At 52.5% G+C, this 27905-nt stretch overlaps 4 protein-coding genes across 15 annotated transcripts in view; 1 reads left to right on the top strand and 3 right to left on the bottom strand.

The window, feature by feature from the left end:
• Nucleotides 1–238, bottom strand: part of DDIT3 (DNA damage inducible transcript 3) — an 832-nt gene extending 594 nt beyond the window's left edge. Inside the window, exon 1 of the mRNA XM_089920922.1 lies at nt 101–238. Within this exon, the coding sequence (XP_089777048.1) occupies nt 101–238 (138 nt within the window). The remainder of the gene's footprint in view (nt 1–100) is intronic.
• LOC111173840 (DDIT3 upstream open reading frame protein) lies at nt 100–3655 on the bottom strand. Of its 2 annotated transcripts, none has more exons than XM_022571751.3 (3): nt 3593–3655; nt 984–1031; nt 100–258 (listed from the first exon to the last, which is right to left on the bottom strand). In XM_022571751.3, exons 1-2 carry the CDS (start codon nt 3653–3655, stop codon nt 990–992), a joined length of 105 nt encoding a protein of 34 aa, XP_022427459.2. In that variant the 3' UTR covers nt 100–258; nt 984–989. The 2 variants fall into 2 exon arrangements, with proteins under 2 accessions (XP_022427459.2, XP_022427460.2); XM_022571752.3 differs by having other exon boundaries at nt 234–344.
• On the top strand, nt 3522–13077 carry MBD6 (methyl-CpG binding domain protein 6). 8 transcript variants are annotated; one of them, XR_002644304.3, is made up of 14 exons: nt 5584–5957; nt 6993–7056; nt 7235–7371; nt 7667–7769; nt 7899–8061; nt 8291–9346; nt 9523–10184; nt 10464–10617; nt 10801–10970; nt 11100–11513; nt 11605–11672; nt 11896–11959; nt 12111–12603; nt 12863–13077. XR_002644304.3 is itself a non-coding variant. In XM_089920909.1 (13 exons), exons 3-13 carry the CDS (start codon nt 7259–7261, stop codon nt 12183–12185), a joined length of 3042 nt encoding a protein of 1013 aa, XP_089777035.1. In that variant the 5' UTR covers nt 3522–3919; nt 6993–7056; nt 7235–7258; the 3' UTR covers nt 12186–13077. The 8 variants fall into 8 exon arrangements, 7 of the variants coding, with proteins under 7 accessions (XP_089777035.1, XP_022427429.1, XP_022427433.1 ...); XM_089920909.1 differs by lacking the exon at nt 5584–5957 and adding an exon at nt 3522–3919 and having other exon boundaries at nt 12111–13077; XM_022571721.3 differs by having other exon boundaries at nt 12111–13077.
• Nucleotides 13078–13236: 159 nt separating this feature from the next.
• Nucleotides 13237–27855, bottom strand: DCTN2 (dynactin subunit 2). 4 transcript variants are annotated; one of them, XM_022571730.3, is made up of 14 exons: nt 27668–27855; nt 26701–26769; nt 18170–18266; nt 17945–18015; nt 17523–17621; nt 16740–16900; nt 16398–16548; nt 15974–16039; nt 15720–15758; nt 15466–15543; nt 15305–15376; nt 14971–15073; nt 14762–14853; nt 13237–13685 (listed from the first exon to the last, which is right to left on the bottom strand). In XM_022571730.3, the coding sequence occupies exons 1-14, from the start codon at nt 27701–27703 to the stop codon at nt 13599–13601; spliced, it is 1221 nt and encodes a 406-aa protein (XP_022427438.1). In that variant the 5' UTR covers nt 27704–27855; the 3' UTR covers nt 13237–13598. The 4 variants fall into 4 exon arrangements, with proteins under 4 accessions (XP_022427438.1, XP_022427441.1, XP_089777039.1 ...); XM_022571733.3 differs by having other exon boundaries at nt 17954–18015; nt 27668–27854; XM_089920913.1 differs by lacking the exons at nt 26701–26769; nt 27668–27855 and adding an exon at nt 20621–26680 and having other exon boundaries at nt 17954–18015.
• Nucleotides 27856–27905: the final 50 nt, after the last annotated feature.

Consider the following 27905-nt stretch of genomic DNA (forward strand, 5'->3'; position numbering starts at 1 on the left):
AGGAATGAGGAAAGGCAGAGTAGGTGTTAATTAGCTGAGAAGGGACGGGCAGCCCCCGTCCCCCCCGTCCCCCGCCCAGCGTTAGGCCTAGCATTCTTACCTCCTCGTTTCCAGGGGGTGAGACATAGGTACCCCCATTTTCATCTGAGGACAGCACCTCCTGCAAGTCCTCATACCAGGCTTCCAGCTCCCAGCTGGACAGTGTCCCGAAGGAGAAAGGCAGTGACTCAGCTGCCATCTCTGTGGCTGGATCAGGCTCTGGGAAAGGACATAGTCAGGATAGTGGGTGCGGGAAGAAGCTCCACAAAGCCGTCAGTCTACGGGTTGGCACACTGGCCTGCTGCCTGTTTTGGTCGATAAAAGTTTATTGGAACACAGCCACATCCATTTATTTACATACTGTTTACGGCTGCTTTCATGAGACAACAGCAGAGATGCATAGTTGTGACAGAGACTATTCTGTGTGGCCCTCCACGTCTAAAATACTTACTGTCTGACCCTTTAAAATTTACCAACCCCTGATCTAGAATGATATTCTGTCTTTGCTTTTGCCCAGCACATGAAGAAGCAAGTGCCTGGATGTGCATTCTTATGGGTTCCTAGTAAAAGTCTTCGGCCCCCCCTTGGGGAACTCCACTGGTTGTGTCCACCATCTGTGCTCCTTTCTCCTCCTGTGTGGGGAGCTTGGGCAAACAGTCCTTGGGTCAGTCTAACCTTGGGGACGGAGGTGTGGTGAGACCTCACCTGACTGCTCACTCAGGGCCAGCTTTCAATTAGGACATACTCTAAGAATAGTGATTTGGTCACCTTGTTAGGGGCAGGTCAGGAGGATGGATGTGGCCTAACAGCAAAAGCCTGCTCAGATTCAAACTGTCCTCTCCCACCTTCTCTAGGTGTTTTCATAATTTCTTAGGGTCCCAGTAAAGGGGGCCTAAACAGCAATTCTTAGGAGCTGGTTTTGGGAAAGGGTTGGTTAAGTTTACCTGCTTTCAGGTGTGGTGATGTATGAAGATACACTTCCTTCTGGAACACTGTGGGGATCAAAGATAAATGTTAGCCATTTCTGGAAGCGGGGAGAGAGGCAGGTTCTTTTATCTCCAGCTTCCTACTGCTCCTTCCTTACTTCTTGTCTTATAGAGTATAGTTAGTTATTGGTCCCTGTAGCCATTTCTAAGGACAGAGAAGAGCCTGACTTCCTTTATTTTTAGTTGCTGACATTTGTAGTCCTGATTACATAATAGCAAAATCCTGGCCAACTCAGCTTTCTCTAAATTTAAGGCAGTCCTCAAATCTGCCAGGGTAAGGACTGGACTACAGGGAAGGGAACAAAATCAAGTGGCATTTTCCTAATTCCATTCCCACACTGACATCCTCCAAATGTGTATTTCCAGTCTAGACCTCTCCTGGGACCTCCAGCTTTAACTGCTTACTTGCCATTCTCTTTTTGGATATCTAATATGCATCTCAGACTTAACGTGTCCAAAGACAAACTCCTGCTAATCTTCTCCTTCCAAGGTCTTTCCCATCTTGGTATACAGCAACTTTAGTTGCTTGAGCCAAAAACCTTGGTATCATCCTTGATTCCTCTCCTCTCACACCCCACAATCCAATCCAAACCACCAGCAAAACTTCTTGAGTCATTCTTCAAAACCCCAGAATCTAAACACGTCTCACCAATTCCGCTGTTTCTAATCTAGATCAAGTTACTATCATCTCTCGGGTGACTGCAGAAACCTCTTGACTGCAGGTCTCCCAGTTTCTGCTGCAACCCCTCCCAGAGTCTATTCACAACAGCCCCCAAAGTGAGTCTTTTAAAACTTAAATCAAGGGCTTCCCTGGTGGCGCAGTGGTTGAGAGTCTGCTTGCCGATGCAGGGGACACGGGTTCGTGCCCTGGTCCAGGAAGATCCCACGTGCCGCGGAGCGGCTGGGCCCGTGAGCCATGGCCACTGAGCCTGCGCGTCTGGAGCCTGTGCTCCGCAACAGGAGAGGCCACAACAGTGAGAGGCCCGCGTGCCGCAAAAAAAAAAACAAAAACAAAAAAACTTAAGTCAGGCTGTGTCATTCCTCTATTCAAAACCTTCTCATTTCACACATATTAAAAGCTAAAGTCCTTAAAATGGCTTAGAAGGCTCTCCACAATCTGCTCTTTCCTTGTTCTGTTTTTCTCATTGACCACTCTCCGTCTTGCTCACTCTAGTCCAGCCAACTGGCCTCCTGTTCCCTAAAGATACTATGCATGCTCCCACCTTAGGACCTCTGCTCTTGCTATTCCTTCTCCTGGAAAGCTCTTCCTTCCACATACCACATGGCTTACTGCCTTGCCTATTTTTAGGTCTTTCATTTAAATATCACCTCAGTGGGGGAATCCCTGACCACCCAGTGTAAACTGTAACCTCCACACAGCATTCTCTACCCTTCCATGCTTTAGTTTTTTTCTATGGCACATATTTGCTTACTGTATGCCTCTTCCCACTGAAATGTAAGCTCTGTGAGAGGAGAGATTTTTTTCTCTCTTTTTCATGGATAAATGCTGGGCCCCAAACTTAAGCAGCATAGTACGTGCTGGTTAAGTATTTGTTAGGAATCAATGGATAAATCTCCCCAATCTCTCATAGGGAAAGGAGGACGAAGTCCAGAGGCAGAGCAGCAGCTGCCTATCCCTGGGGACTGTAGACGCAATATCGTCCTCGGTGCTTCTGTACAGGGCTGTCCTCCCTGGGGAACCCTCCTTGCTTTCCAGTGTGTGGGACATAGCTTTCATCAGCAGTGGAGCCCCGGGCCAGAGGGCTGCAGAGCCAAGCAGGGGGCTGACCTGATGCAATGGTTACACAGAGATTAGCTGGAGACAGGACAAGGGGAAAGAGGCAAGAACCAATCCCAGGGGAAGGACAGTCCACTGGGGAGACCTCCAAATGGCTTCCTACACTTAAAAGATCCAGGATGCTCTTTTCTGCAGAAAGCTTAGGGACCTCTGGGGAAAAGGAAAACTCATCTCTGCTCCCCGTCCATCGACACCCCTCTTCCCAAAGGCTTGTGTCGGTCTCTTTTAAGATTCTCTCCTCTGCAAGGGTGCAGAAAGAATGTCCTGTGGAGGGTCCAAAAGCCCCATCTATTGACGTGGCTATGCTGGCCCTGAGACGCTGCGGCTGAGACAGGATTGGGGGTGGGGTGGGGGAGGACGCTAGTGGCAAAGTGGCGGCAGCGGCCTGAACCACTGTCAACCAGCCTTCTCGGCGCGGGGATGTGTCCTGTTGCCCCGCCTCCCACCCGGCAGGCCTAACGAGGAGGCCTGGGGTCTGCAACGGGAGAGAAAAAATCTTCCTAGGGCAGCTGGGGCCCCTTCCCTGAACAGCACAAAGTAAGGCCTATGCTCTGGGCAGTGGTGGGATGCTGCTGTCGTGCGAAGGAAGAGGGGTCTGTAAGCACTACTTCTGAATGAAGGCTTCTCATCCCTCCCCCGGACGGTCACTTCACTTCATTGCGGAGGGCGTGGGACCACATCCTTAAGAGCGGATGCCCTAACCTTAAGGGGACAACTGGTGTTCACGAGGATGGGAGGGTAAAAGGTAGATGGGGGAATCAGTACTCGCCTCTCTCCTCAGGTTCCGGCTCTGATTTTGGCTCTGTCGCTGCCACCCGCTCATCTTCAACATGATACACCCTACGCCTTAGACTCAAGCCTCTGACCCGGATAGCGCGGAGCTGAGATCTTTTAATAGGGCCTTGCCCTCCTCTCCGGGGGCGGATCCAGAAGCCTACCAATCATAAAGCGGCACGCCGGCATTGGCCCCGCCTCATACCTTGCATCCGCCACTCAGGAGCCCCCAAGGCACCGCCCCCATCGCTCCCTCCCGCTTGGGGGTCGACTTAGTGTTGGACCCGGAAGTGGCTTTGGGTCACGAGGCTTCGCGGAGGAGGTGAGTCATGCGCGCGCGCGGAGGGGAGAGCTGGCGGGGGAGGGGAGGAAAGGGGGGCGGGGATGATGCAATGTTTGGCAACCGGTGTCTGTGCGCGCACGCGCAGGGCACTACAAGGGTGGTGGGAGGTGCGGGGGGGGTGGGGGAGAGGAAAGAGGGCGGGGCGCCAGCTCGCGGCACCCAACGGCCCCAACAGCGCTCAACCGTGGTTGCCCCTAGGCTGCGGTGTGAAGCCTTACTGCAGGTTGTCTCCCTCAAGAGCTCTTGTTCCGCCCACCTGACTTGAGCCCCAGTTTTACCTCCTCCACAAGAGACTCCCATTTTCTTTGCCCTTCATCCCCTCCCAGCTAATGGACACAAGGTCTTTTAAACCTCCGTCCTTTGAAAATTTGCATCCAACCACCAGGGTTGTTTGCATCTTCTTGAGTCTTCCTAAAGGGGTCCTCTCTTTTAGCTCCCTGGCTCCCTCAAAAGAGGCCAAGTAACTTGAATCTCCTTGGTAGTCATCTTCAGCTCCTCCTCGCTGAAGAGCACCCTTAAACTCTTATCTTTATAAAGTTTTTGATGAGCCCTTGGCATGCCAGAATTCATGTTCTTTGCCGGGTGGCCCCGATTCCCACTCTTTCCCTTATCACCTTCCCCCGTGGTGCTCTGGTGCCCTTCACCAAAGATCAGGCCCACCCTTTTCAGTGTACCAGACCTACAAGTCCTGTGACTCCCTGCTGTGAGGAGCTGGGCATAGGCCTCCTGCTTTCTAGGTGTTTGGGCTACAGTAGGGCTGTGTTGCCTGGAACACTGCGTGCACATGAGCGCACGACTGCCTTGGACTAGGTTGTCAGGAGCCCAGATTCTAGCCTCAGCGGTCCCTCACTTGCCCAGGGATCCCAGGCCTGCCTGCCACCTAATCTCCCCGTGCTTCGCCGTTCTTGTTAGTAAATAAAAGATAACGAGTTATGGAAGTAAAATGAGAGAATTATGAACTTGGAGGCAGCTTGAACAAAAGTGAAAAGCACCGTGGAAAATGCAAAGTATTTTTCTAGTGCCATTAGGTAGAAAACAGAGGCCATATGGTGGCCTGTTACATATCCTGTCATACCCTCATGGGGGCAGCCGGAGTTTGTCCTAAGTAGAAACTGTCAACAAGGCTGGTTGTGGCTGGGTGGCAGCTTCAGGCGGTGGTGTGACGGTGACAGGTCTTTGGCCAGGCCTGCACCATTGCTCCAGAGCTCCATTTCTCCTTCTGTAAATGGGGGTGGGGGTGGGTTGGAGCAGATGGTCTCTCCTGGCCCGAAGACATGACCAGGTTGTCAGTGACAGGCAGAGGTCATGTGACTTGACAGGCCGGGGTCGTGTTGTGACTTGTTGACCTGGGGAGGCGGGTCAAGTCCCAGCACACTACCCGGGAAGCCTTTGGGGGCGGGGCAGGGCAAGTCGCGACTTTCATCTTTTGGGGCCGGTTCCTCCCGGACCTGGCATTCCTGGCTACCCCAACAGATTGTGGCTTCGGAAGGGGCCCCTCCCGGGGGAGGGCTGGGATTGGCCACCAGTGGCCTGGGAAGAGGCTCGGATCCTTCCGCTGAGGCCGGGGGGGCGCGGGGGGGTGGGGCCCGCGTGGGGTGTTTGTTCTCTTGGGGATTAATGGGGGGTTGTGGGGGAGGGGTAGGCGCGCTCCCGCATGCGCACTGCGGCCCCTCCAGTTGGCTCGTCCTTGTCCGCTGGGCGGGGGCCCGGCCCCGCCCCTCTCCCGTCCGGGCAGCGGCGGCGGCAGCGGCGGCGGTGGCGGCGGCAGCGACGGCGGCGGCGGTAGCAGCCTGCGCGGTGCCTTCTGGGAACGGAATCCCCAGGGCTGCCCCTGGCCCCCATGGCGCATGCGCGGGAGGCCGCTCGGTGATCCGCGGCGGCGGCAGCGGCGCTTCCTGCTAGGACCGGCCGGGGCCGTACCGGAGGCTCGGGCTCCACCGACCCTCCTCCCACTCCCTCCCACTCACCCTCTGGGCCGCGACTGCGCAGGGCGGGGCCGGCCGAACCATGGGCCGCGGTGAGTGCAGGGCCCGGCCCCCCCACCCCGCCCCTCCCCCTCCCCCTCCCTTCCCCTCCCCTCCCCTCCTCTCCCCTCCCCTCCCGTCCCTACCCTCTGCCCCCTCCGCGTCCTCTCGGCCCCTTTCCCTGGCCCCATCCCCATTCCCCCGCCCTCACCTGCCCCCACCGTTTTTCCCTCTCACTGCTTGACTTTTGCCTTCTTCACCTCCTTCCCCTCAGTGCTTCGCCCACCCTCCGCCCGCCCTCTCCCCAAGTTCCTTCCTACTTCGTGCGCCTTCCCCTCCTCCCCAAGCCGAGGGAAGCAGGCTGGGTGACAGGCGCCTTGTTACGAGAGGGAAAGTTTAGAAGCCGCCAGTGTGGGGTGGGAGCGATGGTAAGGTTGGAGAGGATACTTGCAGGTTTGGGGGGCGTCCCCATGTACATCAGAGGAGAATTCTTCTTGGAGGTAGTTTGAAGCCAGTGGGACAGGAGGTGCTGAATCCCCTTGCCTTAGGCTTGGGGGAAAATTGGGAGTTTCTGAGAATCGTGGGAGAAGACCCAAATGAACTAGATCAGTGATTGTCTAGTGGAGCCAGGCATGGGGGGAGTTATGCTGGTACCACCCCAGCGGGCAGTTGGGCAATTGCCTGGTGACCTGTGGGGCAATCTACTTTTTATATGATCTTCCTGAGGGGGAGGGAACAACAGGGGCCAGACTCTCTGGGAAACTTCCTAGTGGCCTGGTATTATAGGAATTAGCCCACACTCTTGGCTGAAGGTTTCTCTCCTTGGTGGGACAAAGGGGCCTTATCCTTTATATGCCTAGGGATTGGGCTGTGATTCCTTGGTCCCTGGAAGCTGAGGCTTTGACCCTCTGGTCCCTAGGGACTGGACATGGAAAGGATGGTTGTGGACTCAGCCAGCAGATCCCTGAGATCTTTATGGGTACTTACCTCATATTATTAAGGATCTTTCCCTTGAGAGTTTCCTGGGCTGTGGTACTTCCCTAGTTTGGGCAGATTCCTGACGGTCCCTCCTCTCTCCTGTGTTGCAGGTGTGGGCTAAGCCGGCGGCCCCGGCTTTAGACTGGACCCCACAATGTTTGCAGAGATGTTCAGGTAGCCATGGTGGGATGGCAGAGGGTTCCCCCTCATTCTCTCTCCCAGCTCTCCGAGGGTTTCCCCTTGCCTCCGAGTCCTCTTGAGTCTCCCCACACCTTTGCTTTTCTTAAGTACTCCCTCAGGTACCCAGCCCAGTTTAATCCTCCTAACGCCACATGGGTGTCTGTGTTATCAGGCACGTGGGAGCCGATTACACACAATGAATGGGGGCAATGAGAGCAGTGGAGCAGACAGAGCTGGGGGCCCTGTGGCCACATCTGTCCCCATCGGCTGGCAGCGCTGTGTTCGAGAGGGTGCTGTGCTCTATATCAGGTATGACTCCCCAGAATTCCCCAGTTTCTATCCCCAGGCCCTTCAATTGCCTGAGTTTTCTCCCATTCCCTCCTCTCAAAGCCCAGATTGCTGGTGCCCTGTTGGCTCTCCTCTGTTCCTCCTCCTTCCTCAGCCTTTTTGCTCTCTTTGTCTCTGGCCCTTTGCATTTCTTCTCTCTGTCTTTTCCTTACTCTGCCCTTCCTAGGAAGGTCTTTGACTCATGAACTGTTCTTTAAGAGTCTCTCCCAATTCAGTGTCAACTAATCCCATACTCTCTGACCCTGTCCTCTCCCAGCCCAAGTGGCACAGAGCTGTCTTCCTTGGAGCAAACCCGGAGCTACCTCCTCAGCGATGGGACCTGCAAGTGCGGTCTGGAGTGTCCACTCAATGTCCCCAAGGTCAGAGTGGTGAGGGGAGCCAGCGAGTATAGCGATAAGCCGAGAGACTTAATGCAAATCACTGACTGTGGTAGCGCTTCTCACAGATTCTGTTCCCTCAGGGTCCCTGTCCATGCTTCCACCTTGCAGGTTTTCAACTTTGACCCTTTGGCCCCGGTGACCCCGGGTGGGGCTGGGGTGGGGCCAGCATCAGAGGAGGACATGACCAAGCTGTGCAACCACCGGCGGAAAGCCGTTGCCATGGCAACTCTGTACCGCAGCATGGAGACCACCTGCTCACACTCTTCTCCTGGTGAATCTTTTCCACTTTACAGAGACTGAGGAAAACTTAAGGGCCTGGAAGAGGGATGGTGGGAGGAGCTTTGTGAGAGGGAAGCAAGGAGAAGGGTGGAGTGGGGAGCTGCTTGGTGAGAGGAGGGTACAGGGAAGCTGGGGATTTATGGGAGAAGGGATGGAGAAGACAAAAGAAAGTTCTTGGAAGGGGAGCCACAAGTTGATCCTTTGTTTCTCATTTATTGCAGGAGAGGGAGCGAGCCCCCAAATGTTCCACACTGTGTCCCCAGGGCCTCCCTCTGCCCGCCCTCCCTGTCGAGTTCCTCCTACAACTCCGCTTAATGGGGCTCCTGGCTCCCTTCCCCCAGAACCACCTTCAGTTCCACAGGCTTTCCCCCCTCTAGCAGGCCCTGGGGGGCTCTTCCCACAGCCAAGGCTTCCCGACCCAGTCCCCTCTGGAGGCAGCAGCAGCCCTTGTTTCCTGCCAAGGGGCAATGCCCCCTCTCCAGCTCCACCTCCTCCACCTGCTATCAGCCTCAATGCCCCCTCATATAGCTGGGGAGCTGCTCTCCGATCCAGCCTGGTGCCCCCTGACTTGGGCTCTCCTCCAGCCCCCCATGCCTCCTCCTCACCACCTTCTGACCCTCCTCTCTTCCACTGTAGTGATGCCTTAACACCCCCTCCCCTGCCCCCAAGCAATAATCTCCCTGGTCCCCCTGGCCCCCCTGGTCCTGCCACTCAGCCACCAGTGTCTTCAGCCACTATGCACCTGCCCCTGGTCCTGGGGCCCCTAGGAGGGGCCCCCACGGTGGAGGGGCCCGGGGCACCCCCCTTCCTTGCTAGCAGCCTACTCTCTGCAGCGGCCAAGGCACAGCACCCCCCTCTCCCCCCTCCCAGCACTTTACAGGGCCGAAGGCCCCGTGCCCAGGCGCCCTCAGCTTCCCACTCCTCCTCATCACCCCGCCCCTCTCAGCGTCGTCCCCGCCGCCCCCCAACTGTACTGCGATTGCTAGAAGGGGGAGGTCCTCAAGCCCCTAGACGGAGCCGCCCTCGGGCCCCCGCTCCCGCCCCACAGCCTTTTCCTCTCCCTGAGCCCTCCCAACCGATTCTCCCTTCTGTGCTGTCCCTGCTGGGACTCCCCACCCCTGGCCCTCCCCACTCTGATGGAAGCTTTAACCTTTTGGGGTCAGACGCACACCTTCCTCCTCCCCCAACCCTCTCCTCAGGGAGCCCTCCCCAGCCCAGGCACCCCATCCCGCCCTCCCTGCCTGGGACCACCAGTGGCAGCCTCAGCAGTGTGCCAGGTACGTGAGTGTGATGGAGCCCTTCCTCCCTTCGGGTGGAGAGAGACAGCCAAGGCATTTACGGAGAATTGAGAGAGCTCTGTGGTGGTTTTCTGGGTTGGGGGCAGGGAGGTTGGATTCTTTGGACGCTGGGAGGAAGGACCTCCCTTGAGCTGAACCTCTCTTTTTCTTTGCAGGTGCCCCTGCCCCACCAGCTGCCTCCAAAGCCCCCCTAGTCCCTAGCCCTGTGCTTCAAAGCCCATCCGAAGCGCTCGGGATGGGGTCGGGCCCAGCCTGCCCTCTGCCTCCCCTGGCTGGTGGGGAGGCTTTCCCGTTCCCCAGCCCCGAGCAGGGCCTGGCACTGAGTGGAGCCGGCTTCCCGGGGATGCTAGGGACCTTGCCTCTCCCTCTGAGTCTGGGGCAACCTCCGCCTTCTCCATTGCTCAGCCACAGTTTATTTGGTGTGCTGGCTGGGGGAGGGGGACAACCTCCCCCGGAGCCCCTGCTACCCCCACCAGGGGGACCTGGCCCTCCCCTAGCCCCAGGCGAGCCCGAAGGGCCTTCGCTTTTGGTGGCTTCCCTGCTTCCACCACCCCCCTCAGACCTTCTTCCACCCCCTTCCGCACCCCCTAGCAACCTCCTTGCCTCCTTCCTGCCCCTGTTGGCCCTGGGCCCCACAGCTGGGGATGGAGAGGGATCTGCAGAGGGAGCCGGGGGTCCGAGTGGGGAGACATTTTCAGGTTTGGGAGACCTGCCCCCCTTGCTGTTCCCCCCACTTTCAGCCCCCCCCACCCTCATAGCTTTAAATTCTGCGCTGCTGGCTGCCAGCCTGGATCCCCCGTCAGGGGCGCCCCCCCAGGTGAGGATGAGGATGAGTGGGTGGGACAGAACCAGAGGTAGAATCAGAGATAGGAGCTGGGAATCAAAGGCTTTCAGTTTCATGTCTGAGCTCTTCCTCAGGGTCTTTGGGGAGGGCTTAATTCTTGGCTGGGGGTAGGATGGCTGCAACAGCTGGGTCTGTATTTAATAAACATGGCCTACTTCATGTGAGGCTTCAGTGGGATTGTACATATGAAAGTACTCTAAACTTATTGAATACTTTACACATGTAAATGTAATAACTATTCTTTCTCCTTAGCCCTGTGTCCTGAGTGCCCCCCAACCTGGACCACCTACCTCCAGTGTCACCACGGCAACTACTGACCCGGGGGCCTCCTCTCTGGGCAAGGCCCCCTCCAACTCAGGGAGACCCCCCCAACTCCTTAGCCCTCTGCTGAGTGCCAGCCTGCTGGGTGAGTCTGAGGGAAGACTCTGGTGTGGGAGAGAAGAAAGGAAGCAGAAAAATTGAGAGTAGAGGCTGGATGAATTAGGGAAGAAAGTCTCTGACCACCGGGTAAAGGCTAAAAGAATAATAGGGTCTGCTCAGCCTAGCTGGTTGGCCTAGGGAGACCCTTGACTTTACAATTCCTCAACAGGTGACCTGTCTTCGCTGACCAGCAGCCCTGGAACCCTCCCCAGTCTGCTGCAGCCTCCTGGCCCTCTTCTCTCTGGCCAGTTGGGGCTGCAGCTCCTCCCTGTGGGGGGAGCTCCTCCACCCCTCTCAGAGGCTTCTAGTCCCCTAGCCTGCCTGCTACAGAGTCTCCAGGTGAGGGTATGGGTGTGGGTGTGTTTGTTAGGGAGAGAAGTTTTTCCCAAACTGGAAGTATACACATTTTGAGTTACAGTAGCAGAGGGACTGCATTTGAGACTGACTGAGATTTTGTTTTGTCTGCAGATCCCTCCAGAGCAGCCAGAAGCCCCCTGTCTGCCCCCTGAGAGCCCCACCTCAGCCCTTGAACCGGAGCCTGCCCGGCCTCCCCTCAGTGCCTTAGCCCCACCCCACGGTTCTCCCGACCCCCCAGTCCCTGAGCTGCTCACTGGGAGGGGGTCAGGGAAACGGGGCCGGAGGGGAGGAGGGGGACTTAGGGGCATTAATGGTGAGGCCAGGCCAGGCCGGGGCCGAAAGCCTGGCAGCCGGCGGGAGCCTGGCCGACTGGCCCTCAAGTGGGGGGCACGTGGTGGCTTCAATGGACAAATGGAACGGTCCCCAAGAAGGACCCACCACTGGCAGCATAATGGGGAGCTGGCTGAAGGGGGTGCTGAGCCCAAGGATCCATCCCCTTCTGGGCCCCATTCTGAGGACCTTAAGGTGAATGCAGAGTGATGGTGGTCTGGGCACAAAGACTCTGAGGAAAGGTTGAGGCCAAGGCGCCTTCTCCTAACTTTTCCTACACACACAGTCTGTCTTTTCTCAGGTGCCCCCAGGGGTAGTCAGAAAGTCTCGTCGTGGCCGCAGGAGAAAATACAAGTGAGTATTGGGCCCACCACAATACCGGCCTTTCCCCACATCTTTTTGGGTTTATAGAAATAGCTCAAGAGTGACTTGGCTTTCAGAAAGGCAGATACTTGCTTGAAGATGAATAAGGATATTACGCCTTTACTATCCAAACGTAGAAAGTTTCCCACCCAAACTCTGAAATTCACCTGGTGCTTGGGGAGGTGTTCCTGATCATCTGTGCCCCTTATTGCAGCCCTACCCGGAACAGCAACAGCTCCCGCCAAGACGTTACCTTGGACCCCAGCCCCACAACCCGCGTAAGTGTGCGTCCCTGTGTGGGTGGGTGCGGGTGCGAGTGCGTGTACGGGGTGAGGCAGGAGGAGAAGGTCAGTGGGAGTGGGGAGAAAATAAAGGACTTCCTGATACCTAGCTGTTTGATCACTTCTTTCAACTTCCCCTCTTGTATAGGCGGCTGTCCCTCTGCCTCCCCGGGCCCGCCCTGGCCGTCCTGCCAAAAACAAGAGGAGGAAACTGGCCCCATAGCAGCCATACCTGGAGCTGGATCTGACCCTGACTGGGGAGAGCTGAGTGCTGAGCCTTGGGAGCCCCTGCCAGCCACGTGCACCTGTGGACAGTGGGTGGGGGCACTACTCCCCACTCAGAGCACAAATGCAACCCCTTCCCCACAATCCCATCCTGAGCCATTGCAGGGGGTAGGGAGGTCACCCCCTCCCCCCCAAAGCCATGTCACTGAAAAGGCCTGGGGGGGGTATATGGCCCTCTCCCCACCAGGCTAAGGGGAACACCCCTTTCCCCAGGTCTTTTATTTGTTTAAGTTATTTTTGCACAAATGACTCTTTTATATTTAATTCGACTTCATTGCCTCCCTTCTCGAAGCCAGCAGGCTCAGTTTACAAACCTGTGAGCTACTGTTGGCTGCTGCCCTCCTTCCCAGTGAAAGGTACAAAGCAATAAGCATCATGCACCCTCCCCTCACCCCTACAACACCCCTCTGCCTCTGGCTCAGGTTGCTCAAAGCACAGATCCCTTCTTACCCCTGTCCCCAGGTTTGAAACACATAGCCTCATTTCAAGGTGTAGCCAGCTTCCCTCTACTTTCCTCTGGGATATAAAAAGGGGGTAAGGGGGCAAAGAGAGCCGTCTGGGTCTCTCCTCCCATACACACTACACTGCCCCTTCTCCCCCCGTCAAAACGCTCAGAGACGTTGTGACGATGCGACTGAGGATTATGCAACGTGGTCCAGCCGGAGCGGCCAGCATGACCAGCTGTCCAGGGGCTGCCTCCTGCCTTTTCTTTTGTAAAGACAAGACCTTTGGGAGTTTTAATTCTGTTTTGTACTTGCCCTTTGGGGCCTCCACTGCTTTTCTATGGGAGACACTCTTAATTTAACAGATGAGAATATTTTGAAACTCTGGCTCTGACTCTGTCCTCATTTTTTCCTTAGTTCTTTTGTAAGAACAGGTTACAATTTAAATCCTTCTCTTGTAGTAGAGAGTGGCTTAGACTGTCTATTACACTGTGAATGTCTATCTCTCTAGTGCTGCCTCTTCCCCAGGAAACAGCAGAGGCCACACAGAGTACAACAGCATTTAATGGTCAGAAACAGTTGTACAGTATTACAATCAGTCACAGAAGCTGTGCTGGAGGACAGGATCCAATCCTTCCCCACACCAGGCAAAGCAGTATTGGACAGGAGCTGGCATGTGGCTGGGCCCACGTCCTCATCCCCGTGGCCTGAGGGGAGACCACCATCTAATATCCCCCCGGTTCCACTACTCTTCAGAGGAGGGGTGTAAGCCCCACATGCAAGAAGAACCCCTTGCCCCCAGTGTCAGATGGGATGTGAGAGTTATGATAAAGGGGAAACCCTGTGTAAGGTGTTAACGGAGTTCAAAGGGGTAGGGATTACCCCTGTTCTCCATCTCCCAAAGGTGCTCACTTTCCCAGTTTCTTCATCCGTTCATCAATGTTGGCAAAGTTCCGCTCAACTGTGGACAGGTTATCACGCATCGTTGTCTGCACCTAGAAAAGTGACAGAGCTATTTTACTCTTTGTCAGGTTCGGGTGCTTACCTGAATGAGGACCTGAAGAAATTCTCTTACAGAAGGCAAAAAAGATATGGAGGGGCATTCCCTGGTGGTCCAGTGGTTAGAACTCAGCACTTTCACTGCCAGGGCCCCGGTTTGATCCCTGGCTGGGGAACTAAGATCCCACAAGCCACACGGCGTGGCCAAATTAAAAAAAAAAAAAGAAACGGAAACAAGTTGATGGGCCCCAGAGCGGGAAGGTTATTGCACCAGTTTCCAGGCTGCCCTGGAATACCGTGGACCGAGCACAGGGTCTGCCAAGCAGGCAGGCTTCTTAAGAATTCCCATCCTAACTTTAACCAGAACAGCTCTTTTATCTGTTTTATGTAATGAGGAACAAGTAAGATTTTGTTGACATGAGGGTTTCACAGGTCCAGTTTCAGAAAACTGCTCTGGAGGAAGAACATACACCAAGCACTTTAATTTATCTTGATGGTCCTATGATACAAGACAACTTTAGTGCTTCTCCCAGCTCTGAGAACAGTGCCCCCAACAGAAACCGAGGACTCGCTATGTGCTGGGCACTGCTAAGAGAATGAAGAAAGAGGCGAGGCTCACTGCCCAGCATCAGGAAGGAAGTGGCAGAATCAGGTGGGAGCCCAGCTCCTGATTTCAAAGCCCATGTTCCATCCGATGTGCTGTGCTCAGAAGCACCTGGTTTGAGGACCCAGGGAGGGTAAAACTAAGCTGTGACTACAGAGCGAAGGGGTAGCTTTTATAGGAAAAACAGGTTTACTGAACTCTTAACAATTCACTCATATTATTTCACCTAATCCATAAAACTCTGAGGTAGGTATAATTTTCCAGATGGTAAGATGGAGGTTCATAGATTAAATAAGTTGTCAAACGTCCCACAACCATGGAGAAACAGTATGGAGACTCAAACCAAGCCCCTGCCATACCACCATGCCACCAAATGGGCTAAGGCAGAACCCTATGTAGATGAAGCTGGAGAACCTAGCCTGTGTGTGCTGGGGAAGGGAAGTAGCCGGCCAGTAAAGGGGCACACACCTGGGTCAAGAGAGTGGCGCTGTCCTTGAGGGAACAAGCGATCATCTGCTGTGTGGTATCCAAGTGCGTCATAAGCTGACCAAACTGCACGGCTGTGAAAGAAGGCCAGAACGGTATGTGTGGCGTTAGAATCCAAGACCAGAGGGGAAGGGAACAAAAGCTGCCCACTTTCTAATTCCTCTTAGCACCCCTGGCAGCTGGCCTCCCACCTTGTTCATGCAGCTGCCTGATGGTGACAAGTCTCTGCACCAGCTCAGGAAGGGTGGAGGCGAGGGGGCTCCAGCGCTGTATGGTTTCATACAGCTGGTGCACCTGGACGGACAAGACAGTGGCCAACCTTCAGCGAAGTACACACCATTCACTAGGGTGGGAAAGGTCAACTTGGTGGGGCAAGAGGGAAGCACTGCCTTTTCTCTGCTACTAAGAGCATATGAAGACAGGGACCTGAGGATTCAGTGCTCTCATGCTTTGCTCTTCACCACCAGAAGAGTACATAAGGGAGCAGGAAAGGGTACGAAGATGGAGGAAAGGTAACTTCCTGACCTTGCTCTGTGCATCTGCATCCCCTACAGAAGCTTTATGCTTGGCAATCTCGTTCACTTTTCCCAGGACACTCTGAAAGCACAGGTTTTAAGGTTGATAGGGCATCTAGGGCTTCCAGAGTCCCAAGCTACCTGTAATCCAATTTGCCCCCCACTTAATACCTGTAGCCGAGCCTCCACTTGGTCCAGAACTGCAAGGTCCAGGGTGCTCACCTTTGCTTGCAACAGCTCTACAGTCTCCTGGGGGCGGGAGTTAGGACAAGCTTCATGAAGGGGAAGAATGAGACTAGAAAAGGCCACCCCATATTCCACTGGAGGTAATTAATAAATAGCTACAGATCCAAAACCAACGTTCCAAGCAAACCCAATCCCGATATCCCCTCTAATCCAAACACTCCAGTTCCTTTTACACTCACCATAAGGCAGGCTCCCTGCAGACCTGCAGAAAGGGGATTCTGATGGGGAAAAGCAGGAAAGAAGTCAGTGGTTCTTATCTCTCCATGCGATTACCACCTTCTCCCATCCTTTCTGGTTCTAGCGGGCAACCCCTGGCTGATCCTGTAACTGGAGCCCTTTCCTGACTCCTCCCAGGATTCTGTGGAATGCTGTGGACCTCAGGGCTCAGGGCGCAGGATATGCGGGTTAGACTAAGTATAGGAGAGCACCTGACCTGAGCATCCTGATCACAGCGTACAGCTGCTTCCAGCTCCGCCAGGCGCTTCTCCAGTTCTGCCACCTAGGGGGAGGAAGGAGAGGAGATTTGCCGTCCACCTCCCTGCTGCTGCAGTGGGAGGTAAGATCCTGCTCTTTGCTTGTCTGCTTACCACTCCCCTACCCTCTCCCCACCGCTCTGCCAAGGGACTTCTTTCCCTGGAACACATCCCTAGTCAAAGTCTTCACTGAAAGTAGATGGTGAGGCAAACACTGAGAATGAGACATCAAGAGGAATCAAGCATTCCCAGCACCCTCTCCCCAGATGTGATCCCTTGGAGGGAGGGAGGCAAGTCTCTAGAGCCACATCTCCCTGGCCCCTCAACCAACATTACATACATACATACATATATACATACATACACACATACATACATACATACTTTGGCAGCTTGAGAGAACTTGTCCTGCTCAGGCCGAGAATGTAGTTCATAAGTGACAAGGCTGCTATCTGGGGGTGTCCCACTAGTGGTCTTTCCCCCTGAACCAGTCCCTTTGCTGTTCTTTGTTGCTTCCAGCTGCAGCAGTAGGCGCCTAGGTCAGGAAACCAGAAACAATGTCATGACTTGAAGGATGTGGGTCAGCCCAGTCACTCTCGTTTCTGCCTCAAAGTCAGCATTAAGGAACAGCTAGGCCACTTCTCCCCTTCGTATCCCTGTCAGTACCTGGCTGAGTCCCTCTACACCCCAGTCACCAATGATTTCCAAACGAAGTCTGGCACCCACTTAGCCAGAGCTCCATCGGGGTCAGTAAGGTTGATTGCGGCATCTGGTCCCAGCAGCTTCTCCAGATGGGAAGCAACCAGCTGCTGCTTCAGGGCTGCCAGCTGTTTGGCCAGCACCACGGGGGTCAGCTTCTCCTCAGTGGCTGACTCCTTCACTGTCGTCTGGTATGAAAACAAACAGACAGTGAGGGGTGGCAAGAGTGAGTCAAGGAAAAAAAATAGATCAAGACCCTTAAAAATAGCTGCGGCTGAGGACTTCCCTGGTGGTGCAGTGGTTAAGAATCCGCCTGCCAATGCAGGGGATCCAGGTTCGAGCCCTGGTCCAGGGAGATCCCACATGCCGTGGAGCAACTAAGCCCATGCACCACAACTACTGAGCCTATGCTCTAGAGCCCACGAGCCACAACTACTGAAGCCTGGGCGCCTAGAGCCCGTGCTCCGCAACAAGAGAAGCCACCTTAATGAGAAGCCTGCGCACCGCAACGAAGAGTAGCCCCTGCTCACTGTAACTAGAGAAAGCCTGTGTGCAGCAACGAAGACCCAACGCAGCCAAAAATAAATAAATAAATATAAATTTATATTTTAAAAAAATAGCTGTGGCTGAAACTCACTGGGATGGTCCTTACCCACCTATAGCACCGAATATAAACTCATGTGCATTTCTAAACTCTGAAAACCTCAGCCCCCTTATCCAGGAGCTTAGGGAAGCTTTCTCCTCCTGCTGGGAGGTCTTCCTCTGCTACGTAAGTCATAGCAGAGAGGGGAGAAGAGAGTTTATAGTTACCTTGATTTTCTCAACTTCAGTCGTCAGCTCTTGGACCTCATGCAGCAGTCTCTGGTACTTTTGCTGGGGCGTCTCCTTCACTCCCAGACCCTCTCCAAGCTAGAGAGCAAGCACAGATGGTGATGTTACACTTCCCAGTAGAGGGAACCTCAAGAATTTGTCCAAACCCCAGGCCTAGTTTGTAAGTGTATCATGCCCAACTCAGAATCCACACCATCCTAGTCCAGGAGGACTGGAGATGGCTGGAGGCCTGGAGACGCTCCAGAGCAAAGAGCAGGGGGACAAAGCATCCTCAACTGCATCCTGCTGGCCTCCTCAGGGCCCCCAACCACAGAGAAACTTGGAATCCCAACTACGTCCCTTGATCTCTCTCCTAAATGCCCGCTGGGTAGGACTGCTGCACCATTCCCATCAACACACACACAACAAACCATCTCGTATTCTCCAGATTCATATCCCGTTCTTTTGGTTTTTCCAATTCGATCTGAGAAATCTGCCAAGAAAAGAAGACGGAATTGAGGGCCTGATCAAGACACACGGCAGTCATAGTCTCAGATGACTGTGAGGGCTTCCATAAGACAGCCCAAAGCAAAAGTCAGTAAGGCCTGAGGTCAGGCTTCCCCATCCAATTTCCAACCAGGTCTCACCAAGTCCCTTTGTTCCCACTCTCTTGTCTTTGAACTTGTCATAGGCAGCATTGGGATTGACAATGATGTGCTCCACACTTGTACTCGTCAGCTCCTCCTGCAGGAACAGGTAGTTCAGACCAGGGGCAGACTCATTCCCACCCTCGAACTTCCCCGACCCCACAAAATCCCCAAACCACTGGGAGACTGGGCTGTACTTTCCCAAGGGGAAAGAAGGGCGGCTCCATTCCAAGCTACAGACCCAGGTTCAACCTAGGAAATGAAAGCTTCCTGGTAAATTCGGAGTCTCAGTTGTATAAATATTAACACCCTGATTCAACTGGGAACAGAGGCAGCATAACCTCCCCGCCCATTCTGTACATAAGCCTCCCTATCTCCTCCCCTTCCCCAATCCAACTGGGCCCTCCCAGTTATCTGGCACACACCATGCATTCAGGGCAAGAAATCAACTTGGCTTCTTTTAACCTCCCCCTCCTAAAAGTATATTTCCTTGCTGCTGAGGAAGTCTATTTTCAAGCTAACTTCCCATCCCTGCTGGAGGGAAAGAGGAGACAATCAAGCTACTAACTCTGAGAGTGAATATCAGGACTTCCATAGCTGCTGAAGGGAAGGTACCAGCTCTTAGATACAAAGGGAAGGTTGGCAGAAGGCCTGACCAGAAGCCTTGTTTCCAGGCTGCCGTGAAGTCAGGGAATTCGGGGGATACAGAGAAGAGGCAAATGCTTTTTAATTTTTTGGCCGCGCCGCGCGGCACATGGGATCTTAGTCCCCCAACCAGGGATCGAACCCATGTCCCCTGCATTGGAAGCGTGGAGTCTTAACCACTAGAGTGCCAGGGAAGTTCCTTGCTGTATTATTATTATTATTATTATTATTTGCGGTACGCGGGCCTCTCACTGTTGTGGCCTCTCCCGTTGCGGAGCACAGGCTCCGGACGCGCAGGCTCAGCGGCCATGGCTCACGGGCCCAGCTGCTCCGCGGCATGTGGGATCTTCCCGGACCGGGGCACGAACCCGTGTCCCCTGCATCGGCAGGCGGACTCTCAACTACTGCACCACCAGGGAAGCCCACCGTATTATTTTTTAAGGGACATCTTAGAAGCAACAAGCATAAGCTGTATCTGTTTGCCAAGAGTACCCATGGGCAAAGGCCACGTTTAAGTCCTGAAATGGAGATAGCCCCGGATCTTTTCAGGGAAGCTGCAGTACCTGCCTCTTCTCCCTGACCCTTCTGCTGCTTCTCAAGCACTGAAGCTCTTCCATAAAGAGGGGAGGTGGTAAAGAAAGTGAAAGAGATTCCACCCTAAAAATTGACGCAGAAAGGTTCCCTCCTTACTAGGTATCTATTAGCTGTTCAGATTCTAATAACTGCACTAAGACCATGCCCTCCAGACTGCATGTCTCTCCTTCAATTGTCAGCAGTCCGACAGGTCTCACTACGTTACTGAAGGAAGTGGAAGGAGACCAGAAATCCTTTTCTGTTGGGGTGGACATCTCCACCTTCCACAGGAAGAAGGCAAAGAGAGTCTTCCCTCCTTTAGCCAGAGCAATGATTCTCAACCCTGGCTGCACAACAGAATCACTTAGAAAAGGGCGGGGGGGTGGGGGTGGGGGAGAGGCCTGGGTTCACCTCTGTAGATTCTGATTTAATTGTTCTGGGGTAGGGCCAGGGTAGTGGGCCAGTTTAAAAGCTACCCAGGTCATTCTAATATGTATCCACGACTGAGAGTCTCTGTGTGTGTGTGTGTAGTAGGGGTTGATTGGTGGGGGAGCAGTTATGATGGAGAGACATGGAGAAAGAGCAGCAGACACAAGCTCCGTCCTTCATCTCTGCTCTGCTATTACAGAAGGAACCAGTGTGAGTGGCAGCTTTATAAATAGGGAGGAGGGGGGTAAGGAGAAAATATCAACTTCGACCTTTACCTCTTCTTCAGGGAAGTGCTAGGCAGAGGGGCAAGAGCTAAAGATTAAGGGAAAATAAAAGGGTTCAAGGTCCCATATGCAAGTGCCTAGGGGAAGAAACAACTGAGCCCCAAATTATTCTCTCCTTAATTTTCTCTGAAATGTTATGGCCAGAGCACACACTGGCCAAATAATTGTGTGGTCTCTGGCCTCTAAAAAGTGTTTGTCTGAGAAGGACTCATGTTCAGGAAGGAACATCACCCTCTCTCAAGTTCCCCCTCAAGAATATGCCTCTCCTCCTGTGAGTGCCCCGATCAAGGCCAATGAGGTAGAAAAAAAAACCTCTTTGGGAGGCAGAGTCTACAGACCAAGGAAAGAAATTAATCACAGCTACCATTTTGTTAAGCCCTTATTATAAGCCAGGCACTATGCAGATGAGAACCTGCTTTCCTAAATAGGGAAGGTGTGGAATAAGAAAGGGTCAACAAATAGAGCATGAGTCTCAGAGGTTCTGGGATGGTAGCAGGGATGGTCAGTGCTTTCATCTCACTATTCCTGCTGCAGGAGCACATCCTGACGCAGAAGGGCTGCCCGACGCTGGCATCCTCTTGGAGCCTCTCCGAGGGTGTGGCCCCGGAGACTCAGGTCGACAGCATACTTTAGCCCTCCGGTGGCACCTACTCCGCCAGTGACTCGGAGATCTGGGGGCATGGGCTGGAGGTAATGTCATTACAGTGATTCGTGAGATGGGAAAAGGTCAGCTGGGGCTGGGGCTGAATAGAGGGACAAAAGATTTAGTAGAGATAAAAGGACAGAGAAACAACTGCCCATCATAGCACACCCCGTTAAAAAGCACATGAAAGGTCAGGCTTCTTACCAGCTCCTTGTGGTTTCCCCAGAGGTGAGAAAATCAAAAGAGTTAAAAGGAAAGGGAGTGGGGACATGGGGGTGAGGGAGGGAAAAAAAAGACAAAATTGTTATTAGCAAATTGTCACATGCACTACATGATAGTCTTCAAACATACTGCACCACAGGGCCCAGGGGAGCCTAGCAAAATTTTGGGGCCAAGAAATTTCAGCTGGGGTCACCACATACCCCAAGAGAAAGAAGAGCTTGGGACCCTTTCCTCTCTGGTGGTGAGGATGTCATGAAGCTTTGCCATTAACAGCAGCAATTCAGGATCATCTGAGAACTAGTAGTTAGATGTTGCAAGCTGGTGGCATGGAAGAGGACAGTGGGGGGAGAGAAGGCTGAGATGGAGGGGAAGCTGGAGAAATGGCAGAATGTGAAGCAGAGGCTGGGAAGACATTCTGAGAACGTGTAGCTGATTGAAGGTCCATGATTCTCAAGGGGGAGTTCATGGCTCAAGTCTTCTTATCTCTCGGTTTCTCTAGTTTTGAAGAATTAGGCATTTGGATGGCAGAATCAGTCATAATGAGGGTGCTCATGTGGGTGGTTTGATATGACTTTATGTTAAGCAGAACAAAATATGTCAGGTACAGATGGTGAGTTTAAGGAAATCCGAAGTACCTAATTGAAGCCCCATCCTCATTCTCTGTTGCCAGAGGAGAGGCAGGGCAAATCCTGGTCCCTTGCGTAGTCTGGTGTATTATTTGCATCCATCTTGAGTGGCTGGGAACTCACCCTACAGCTCTGAGGGATCCAGAGCAATTCTGCCATGATGTGCTAGCACAAAGAGTCCAAAAGACACCAAGGTTCACAGCTACCAGACATGTGCAGAACATATTTCTTCAACCCTCTGTTCACAAGGTTCACAGGGGTTGGAGGGTACACAAGGGGGAAAGGTGAGAGTATCTCAAAGAGGCTGTATTTTAGTTCAGGCCACTAAAGTAGACAAGGCTCCACTTCCAGGCAAGACTGTAAAGAACTGCCAGGAGAGGAAATCCAGCTGTATGCACGGCCTGTCCAGGATCTCTACTGATGGGCAGACAGAAGTGTGGGAAGTCGAGGATGGTTATATGTATATGAAAACACACGACAGGACAAAAACAACTGCATCCTCTCCCAGAGATTTCAGCTAGATACATCTGAACTTCAACCTCGCCATTCCCCTGTCTCATGCCAAAGTCCAGCCCAGCCGAGACTCCTCTTTCAGCTCAGGGTAGAGGTGGATCCAGGTCCTGTGGTCTAGGCTGGGATGTCTCTGCAGAGTGGGTGTAAGCACTCATAGGTGCACACATGCAAACACACAAGGGGAGGCACACACACTATACCTTTCTCTTACTTGCCTCACCAAGCTAAAACCAGCTTGAGAAAAACTCAAGGAAAAAGAGAGGACAATGGGCCATAAGTTCAAGTTCAAATCATGAGGAACAAGCAGAATGGGGGAGGAAAGAAAATCAAAAAAAGGAAAAGTGGTATATTTGTTTGTAAATAGTATATACCACCTCCAGGTCTGACCTATGCGTGGGTTGGGAAATGAGATTTTAGGGATAATTTCTGTAACCTGGAGTAGTAATAGTCACCATGGGAACCTATTACACCAGCCAACTTGATTAGAAAATTCTAAGTGCCCTGATCCCAGGTACCAGTTTACCTGGTACAGGACTCTCAGTCCCTCTCACTAATAACCTCCCAGACGCCCCAGGGTTGTTTGGCTAAGTGGCTATGCCTCAGAGGGCAAGACCTGAGGTTCCAGATCAGACACAGGAAGAGGTCACTGCTGCTCTCTGAGCCTGTTAGGCTCTGTGCCAACACCGCAGCCAGGGGCACTTCGGAACCATGATGACAAGGAAGATGGATAGTGCTGTAGAATAAAACTGTCCAGGATGGACCAACATAGTGCTGACCATCCAACCATTTCTAAAGGAAGGGTACAGAAACAGAAAGACTCATGAAAGCACAAAGAACCCAAGCTAGTACCTTAAAAATGTATATAACACCCCTTTCCTATCCCATTTACTTTTCTCTAAAGGCTTAGCATAGGGGAATATTAAAATGAGGTTTTTACCAGGTATAATCCACATACAGTCAAGAAGTGAGGACTGTTGCTGTCCCCCTTGTTCTCCACCCTTGTCCAGAATGGCTAAAAGTCTCTCCCTTTCTCTTAACTCAGTCTATGGAGGAGAAAGGCAACCCCCTTCCAACTCCAGCTCTTAAATGCCTTATGTCCAGAAGCATTCTTAGTCTCCATGCTTCTATCCCATCCTCCATTGGACAGTTGTATTCTGCACACCTCACAAGGGGAAGAGACAATGATCCATGAATCATAGCTGTGCTTCTAAACCTTGATTAAGGATCTTTAACCATGAGGCCAGCAGGCCCCTTAGTGACCCAGCTAGAGATGCATTAGAATTTAAAACAATTAGCTGCAACAATAGCACAGAGACAGAGCATTGCATGCGAGATGGCAAATGAAAAAAACATGCAGAGAAGAAGCATCGAATGGTCTTACTTGTGCAAACTAGTGTCCAGGCAAGGTGGTGAGGAGGGAGGATGGGGGAAGCATTAGGAAAAACTCAGATAAGTTCAAGTGCGCCAATAGTCAATGAACACAATCAAGCATACTCTGTGATATCCTAAACTGTAAGGAAAAGAATCTACTATTTCACATCTCAGGCTGGTGGAGTTTTCAGCATTATCTACCCTTTGGAGAACTGAAGCCTCTGCCACAGACCCACCAAACTAAGGCTAGATCACTTTTTCCCCTTCACATGCATCAGGGATAGTTACAGCATAAAGGGAGGAACTAAATCCTATTTCTAGTGAGTCTTCTAAATTTACTCCCCTTGTTCCGGCAGTTCAAAAGCCATGAGCAGAATGCCACACAGACCCAAAGGTAGGCTGTGGGCCCAGGGGGGAAGAAATTCCAATTGGGAATTAGCTTTCCTGACAAGACATTTTAAGAAAAGTTTCCAAAAAGCCCATCACCCCAATCAACCCAGGAGTGTCTGAAATGCAGAGGGGATCCTCCTAGATTGAGGAGTTAAGAGCTAGACTGTGCGGTTTTCTGGCCCATTCACTTTAGAATATTTTAGCTCCTGCTAAAATTGTTTTGAAGGGATAGCAGGAAAATCAGGATTATGTTTACCAAAAATAAAACCTTCTACTACTTTCCTCCCCCATCCTCCCCACCATGGGAATCGCAAACTTTAATGTTTAAGTTAAACTAGCAATTACAATCTTTAGGGGCTATTATAGGATATTATTTCCTTCAGCAGCCCAATTTCTTCCACAGTGGAGCAATGAGAAAGGAAGTGAAAAGACAGTGAAGGTCAATACCCCTTGACTATTTCTTCAAATAAAAATCTGGAGACCGCCCTGAAAGGTTCCATACGAAGCCCGTCATACTGGTTGTCTCCAGGGAATGGAACTAAGCAGTGGCAGGCAGCGGTGGGAAGAGACACTTTTTGTTCTACGTGCATATATTACCTACTTCAAAAACTAATAAAATTAAAGTTGAAAATAATCTGGAAACTAAGGCAGAACATGCTCTCGCCAGGAGTGAAGACGGTGACTGAAATCTCATGGTTCAGCCACAATAGTGGTGATGTGCACTGTCACCTGTACTAGGTCTTGGGAAGGTAAGTGAGAAGGGGACAGGCTGCTAGTGAGAATCCAGGCCTCACAGAAATGAGGTTTCTGGATTGTCTAAGTACAACCCACTGCTCCTCAAGTTGCACATATACGTCAGTATTAAGAGCAGTGGCAGAACCATTACTCAGCTGACTTCCTGAAAGCTGCCCTCCTAAGGCCCGCAGGGACATGCAGGGGCCAGAGACATTAGCTGACATCAGGAAACATCTCAGGCCTCTCCCACTCCCGCCAGGGCTCTTGAAGTAGCTGAAGGTCTCCCCACCCCATTTACTCCTCCCTAGTGATGGAGAGTCATTTAGCTGAGCCTTAGGTGATGTAGGCAACTTAGCTCCTCTTGTATTTACCATCCAGTTCCTATATACTTCTATACTGGCATTCTGGGCTACATGCTGCAGGAAATGAACACTTACGGTGTGCTCTCCCCATCAGCCACCCCACTAGATGCTACTAAAATAGGCTGCTCAGGCTCGGCAGGGAGGATCGGCCAATCAGGGATGCACATTCAGTTCTTCCATGCCTGGGATGAGGGTCATGTTCTTTTTATTAAGAGATAGCCCATAACTTCAAAAGGAGAATTACAATGTATTTTTTCGTTTGGAAAGGGGACTGCTGTATTACCTGTCTGTATCACAGCCAGCGACAAAGGGACAAAGTTCCACTCGTTATCTCACCATGAAGGCTTGATATTTTATAGGCAGAGGCCTAGGCCAGAGTTGAACAGTCTCTGAACTATGGTAGTAGAATGGAGTCCTCGGTATACATACTCCTGCCCTTTGAGGTCAGAGACTGCTCCCTAATAAGATACCTCTTAGAGTGACAGGTCTACACCTAGGTCCTGAGCAATGACAACATCTGCATTATCTCCAGATACTCAAGTTTGGGGGACAGACTGACATGCCAGCAAGTACAGAAGCAACAAGGAACACACCACTCTGAGAGGGGACAGGGAAGGTGTTCCCCACAAAGTAGGAACCACTTCCACATGGGGGAAATCAAATAAGGAATAAGTGAGTACGCCAAGCCATACATTATAAGCCAGCCACCAGCATTCTCCAGAACTAACCAGCCCCACAGACATAACCACAGGACTTACAGACACACATACTGAGCCTGTTCCCACTGACTCTTGGTCACAACTTTATTGAGATGTCACACCATCAGTGTGACCCTAGCCCAGCTCTCCTTGGAAATTACAGAACCTAAAACACATCCTATAAGACATGTTAACAGATCTTTGCTCCTCTTGGCACTTACATATAGAATTTTTACTATGTTGATTTCACTCACTCAATTTTTTCTTTCATGTTTCCTACATGTATCCTAACTCCCCCATTAGTCTGGGTGATTTTTGAGGGCAGGGACATTTCTTCCTCTGCATTGCACAAAAATCAACAGAGAATGAACACATTCAATAAATAATGCTAAGTGGTTTCCCTTATGGTTAAAATGTGTCCATAACTAATTCTTTCCCCTTGAGTTCTTCTTGAATCTGAAAGTGCTACCAGGGCCTCTCCTCTGCTGATACGAAAGATTTATGTGCTTCCTCAAATTTGTTTTGCTCTAACCAGGTTCCTTATCTTTCTAAAATCTCGAATTCATTTTCCTGCTCCTTGGCCAATGTATACTGTATATTCACATAAAAGAGTATTCCTCAATACTTCAAAGTCTAGCTCTTGTTAGGATAATAACAAACATGTACTGAGCAATATATTTTATGAAATAGAAGGCCTAGCTAGGTCTTAACCTCAAGCAGTTTGTAAGTGCTCAGGATTCATGAATCATTACCATGGACTAGTACCCAGAGCCCTAACTAAGTCACTAGCCCCCAACCTGTTTTAAGATATTTCAATTGTATTTAAAAGGCCCAAGTACCAGGCCTCTTAGCTGTAATTCCACTGACCTGACTCTCCTTCCTGGCATTGCTCATTTGCAAGCCCTGCGACATACATACCACCCAGGCTGGGTTGGCATACCCGCTTATTGCTGTGGGTGGCTCACCAGAAAAGGGAAAGGGCCTGCCTGGGGGAGAGAGATCAGAGTCCAGAGGAGTCCTGAGGCAGCACACAGTCTTACCGCATCAAACTCCGCTTGATCATCCTCAGGCAGGTCGCTGGTTTCATAAACATCTGGCTCGTTCCTGGCCTGCAGGTAGAAGCAGTGACCACCCAACCTCACTACCCAGCATCCACCAACACCCCTGACCCCACTCCATTTGAACAAGTTAACAGAGAAAGCAGGCTGTGACGCCACGATTCTGCCCCTTCTTTCACCTGCCCCGTGACCTGCCTGTCAGTTCCCAGGTCTCAGAGGGGTGGGGATAACAGTGGGGACATCTGATGCTTAATGGTGAATGTTAAGTGATGACAAAGACGTCACCCTGAATCTGAAGGGGGGCGGGTCCTCGGCACTCATGTCAGGCGGAGAGGAGCTATCATTAGGCCCTGTACACACTACCCTGGCACAAGGGCTGAGAGTGACTCAGGACCTTAGTACCCAAGGTCCTATCCCAACCCCCACCCCGAGAATGCAGGCAGGGCAGCACAAAGGGAGGGTACATGCCGGCCTGTGCGGGGGTGGTTTGGGAAGGAGGTTCCCCAGAGGACATAGTTCTCCATCTGGCACAAGAGGGGTTCTGTCACGGTAACCTCTTCACTCTTGCCAGGGTGAAGGCCATCACCAAATGGTCTGGTATGTGTGTCTCGGGAGGGGGTGGGGGGCTCATGGGAAGATTTGGGGAGACACGGGTGGTGTTGACACGGATGGCAGAAGCACTCGAGCACAGTGCTAAGTGCCTGGAGATGATTTCTGAGCCGAGAAACCGGCGACTGCCGGAAAGGGGCCTTGTAGGCCGTCCCACGGCCCAGCCCAGTCGGGTCGAAGGAGTCCGGAGGGTGCAGCGGCCAGTCGGGGAGCTAGCGGCGGGAGCCCTCGGGGCGGAGGAGGGGTTTCAGGCGGGAAGGGTCACGGGTTGCTGTCTGTTGGGGGTCCTTAGGAGGTCGGGGGCGCGGTCTTGGGGAGCCAGAGCCGGCCGTGTACTCACAATGCCGGGAAGGTCGGCGTATTTAGGGTCCGCCATGGCGGCGGCGAGGCGGGGTTGGGGGACCGGGGCCTCGGTGGAGCCGGGGCCGGTGTTCGGGTAGGGGAGAGGCTGGGTCCGGGTCCAGGATAAGGCGGCCGCAAAGGGAGCGGCGGAGGAGGCGGAGGAGTAGGAAGTCTCGCGACAGGAGTAGTACAGGGGAAGGGTGAAGCAAAAGTCGCGAGAACAACCCGCTACCACA

Source organism: Delphinapterus leucas, chromosome 11 (assembly GCF_059928025.1).
Source record: "Delphinapterus leucas isolate spDelLeu-1000000601 "Yukka" chromosome 11, BTC_Dleu_Yukka2, whole genome shotgun sequence".
Classification (NCBI taxonomy): Eukaryota; Metazoa; Chordata; class Mammalia; order Artiodactyla; family Monodontidae; genus Delphinapterus; species Delphinapterus leucas.

Bases quoted from the DNA above. Each gene is read 5' to 3' on its own strand.
- LOC111173840 (XM_022571751.3), bottom strand. From the start codon at position 3,655: ATGTTGAAGATGAGCGGGTGGCAGCGACAGAGCCAAAATCAGAGCCGG. The intron at 1,032-3,592 runs GCGAGTACTGAT...TGATCCCCACAG, and splicing joins GCCGGAACCTGAGGAGAGAG to TGTTCCAGAAGGAAGTGTAT.
- MBD6 (XM_089920909.1), top strand. From the start codon at position 7,259: ATGAATGGGGGCAATGAGAGCAGTGGAGCAGACAGAGCTGGGGGCCCT. The intron at 9,347-9,522 runs GTACGTGAGTGT...TTTTCTTTGCAG, and splicing joins CAGCCTCAGCAGTGTGCCAG to GTGCCCCTGCCCCACCAGCT. The intron at 10,618-10,800 runs GTGAGTCTGAGG...ATTCCTCAACAG, and splicing joins GCTGAGTGCCAGCCTGCTGG to GTGACCTGTCTTCGCTGACC.
- DCTN2 (XM_022571734.3), bottom strand. From the start codon at position 20,800: ATGACATTACCTCCAGCCCATGCCCCCAGATCTCCGAGTCACTGGCGG. The intron at 16,901-17,522 runs GTAACTATAAAC...TTTTCATACCAG, and splicing joins CTGAAGTTGAGAAAATCAAG to ACGACAGTGAAGGAGTCAGC. The intron at 14,854-14,970 runs GTGGGAGGCCAG...CTTCTTTCACAG, and splicing joins CAGGCAGCTGCATGAACAAG to CCGTGCAGTTTGGTCAGCTT.